Below are 2,615 nucleotides of genomic sequence, written 5' to 3'. Positions count from 1 at the left end.
GCCGTAATGACAGTCCTGGCCCAGACGCTGCCAATTACGCCGGGCGGGGCCGGCACCACAGAGCCAGCTGGGGAACAGGACACGCAGCCAGCCGGGGGCCATGTGGGGCCCAGGCGTGGGGAGACCAGGCAGCACATGCAGGGCCCTGCTCTGGGGCAGCGGCTCCTCTCCTCGTCTGCCAGGCCAGAGGCTCCCAGGGCACCCGACCACCAGCCCTTGCTCCGGGTGCTGCTAGCAGCCGCCGCACTGGGGAGCTGGCATTGCCTGGGGCCAGCTGCTGGGGGGCCACACTGCCCCAGAGCCCGGCCGTGCAGCCGTGCGGGGTGGCGCTCACCTGTGGCACTGGTGCCAGACCCAGGCGTGGCGGCCGGTCTGGGGCCGGAAGTCGGCTCGGCCCAGGTTGTGGATCCGGGAGGAGAAGCGCAGCAGGCGCCGGTGCCCGTCGGGCCAGTTGGCGTGGTCGGCCGAGTGCGAGAGGCAGCGCTCCTCATGGGCGCAGTACAGCATGGCGAGCGGCCGCTCCTCCAGGTAGCCCGTCTCCTGCACCACCTGCGCGTCCAGCACCAGGTCCGGGGCGGCTGCAGGATCCGCGGGGTCAGGCTGGCCTGGCTTCCCTTGGGCTGGGCAGGGTCCCCCCAGCCCCAGCAGGTGCAGAGCTGGGACGTTACCGCCCGGAACCTGCAGCCCAGCTACCAGCATCTGCTCCCCCCCCCGCCCGGCGCCCCCCGTGGCCGCCCCCGTGCGCCCGGGGCCTTGCCCGGCTCGGGTGGGCAAGATCGGGGGGGCTGAGTGCCGAGGAAATCCCCAATCCTACCCCCGCCCTGGGGACGTGACACCTGCTGCCCCCGCCCACCCCTGCAGGCTCCTCCCCCTGCTGCCCCGCCCACCCACAGGCTCCTCCCCCTGCTGCCCCACCCCCACAGGTGGGGCCCATCACTCACTGTCGGTGCAGCTGACCCCGGCAGAGAAGCGCCCGCCGCCCGCCGGGCAGTGCACGGGGCCGTGGCGCTGGCATTGCTGGATGCTGAGCTCGGTGCCCGTGCAGTGCACGCCGCTCATCACCACCTCGCCCGCCTCCGGGCTGCCCTGCCAGTACCAGGTCTCCTGGGGGGAGAGAGACGCCCCAGTGCTCAGCGGGGACACGAGAGCCCAGGGCCAGGCCCCCCCCTCCTGCCCCTCGGGGCCGGGCCCCCCCCATCCCCTCCCTTGATGCCAGACCCCCCCATCCCACCCCTCAGCATCAGGGCACAAGGCCCCTCCCCACCATCCCCCCCCCAGCAACATCCCCTGACACAAGGGCACAGGACCCCCCCCATGTGTCGCCCCTCCAGCCAGGGCACAAGCCCCCCCCCCGGGACTCACCTGGAGGGCGTGGCTGGCGAAGCCCAGCCCCAGCTGCCTGCAGACCACCATGGCCTCGTTCAGCCCCCACCGTTCGCCGCACACGGCGCCCCACTTCAGGGCGCCCCCCACCGGCACCAACACTTCCACCACACCCTCCTCCGGGCTGCGGCCGCCCGCCAAGTGCACCTGGGCAGAGCAGGGGTTAGCTGCCAGCTCCCCAGATCCTCCCCCCCGCCCGGCGACAGCCACTGACTCCCAGCCCAGCTAGGGGCACCTGGTGACCCCCGTGCCAGCTGCCCGCCCCACCCCATAGGTCCTCCGTGCCATTTGCAGCCTCCTTCAGCCTGTGGCATCCTCCCCATGGTGCCCTGTGCCACCCTCTCCTCCTGCAGCGCCCCACTGTGCCCATTCCCCCAGGCCCCCCAGCACCCAGGCCCCCCAAGCACCCCCCAGAAGTGCCCCACGGCACCCACTCCCCAAGACCTCCCAGCACCCCCCAAGATCCCCTCTCCCAGGCCTTCCTGCCCCACTGTACCCCATGGCACCTACCCCACCCCAGGCTACCTGCTCCTCCATGATACCACACTGCCCCCTCCCTGGCCATGCGCCCCACACCCCTGCCCCCCAGCATGGCTGACAGCCCCCAAGGGCCACGGGGGGGGGGCTCACCTGGCTCTGGTAGTCCGTGTGGGGCACGTTGCACCGGACGGCAGCGTCGGCCTCATGCCGGCAGCCGCTCTGCGCTGCCTCCTGGAAGCTGCACTCCTGGAGCGAGCGCTCGTAGCCCGTGCACTGAACCTCGGACATGTGGATGGGGCCCAGGCCTGGAGCCAGAGGCCAGCGGCTCAGCCGGACTCGCCCCTGGGTAGCACTGAGCTCGCCCAGCCCGCCCGGGGCCCTGCAGGGACCCCTCCCTCGCCCCCCGGCTGCTCCGGTGCAGCCCTGCCCGAGGGGCTCCCTGCACAGGGCCCGTTAGACCCTCCAGCCCATCCTGCAGGCACCAGCCAGAGCCCCCCAGCCCGAGAGGCCTCAGGGGCTGAGCCATAGAGAGACGGGGAATGCCCCCTCCCTGGGGCTTGACCTGGGGCTCCCCAGCCGCCCGGCTCACTGGGGACTGGACCGGGCCTGGCCGCTGGTCCCTGGTGTGCCCGGCCGGCCCCAGCTTGGCTCCCCGAAGGCCTCCCACGCCGGGATCCGGCCGCTCTCCCTCGTCCCTCCCAGACACTGCACAGCCCGAAGCTCTGGGTTCTCCCTGCCGGTTCTGCTCCGTT

General features: G+C 72.8%; 1 protein-coding gene across 1 annotated transcript; it reads right to left on the bottom strand.

The window, feature by feature from the left end:
* Nucleotides 1–334: 334 nt before the first annotated feature.
* On the bottom strand, nt 335–2,168 carry LOC113408297 (lysyl oxidase homolog 4-like; the record flags this gene model as incomplete). The annotated part of the gene is made up of 4 exons (XM_026661479.1): nt 335–578; nt 942–1,104; nt 1,363–1,530; nt 2,014–2,168. Coding segments are annotated over 4 exons (730 nt in total), but the record flags the coding sequence as incomplete, so codon positions are not given.
* Nucleotides 2,169–2,615: the final 447 nt, after the last annotated feature.

The sequence above is a fragment of the Terrapene carolina genome, unplaced genomic scaffold, assembly GCF_002925995.2.
Source record: "Terrapene carolina triunguis isolate 2854851 unplaced genomic scaffold, T_m_triunguis-2.0 Scaffold6586, whole genome shotgun sequence".
NCBI classification, from domain to species: domain Eukaryota; kingdom Metazoa; phylum Chordata; order Testudines; family Emydidae; genus Terrapene; species Terrapene triunguis.
The sequence above is the reverse complement of the archived record's forward strand: the minus strand, read 5'-3'. Positions and strand labels throughout refer to the sequence as shown.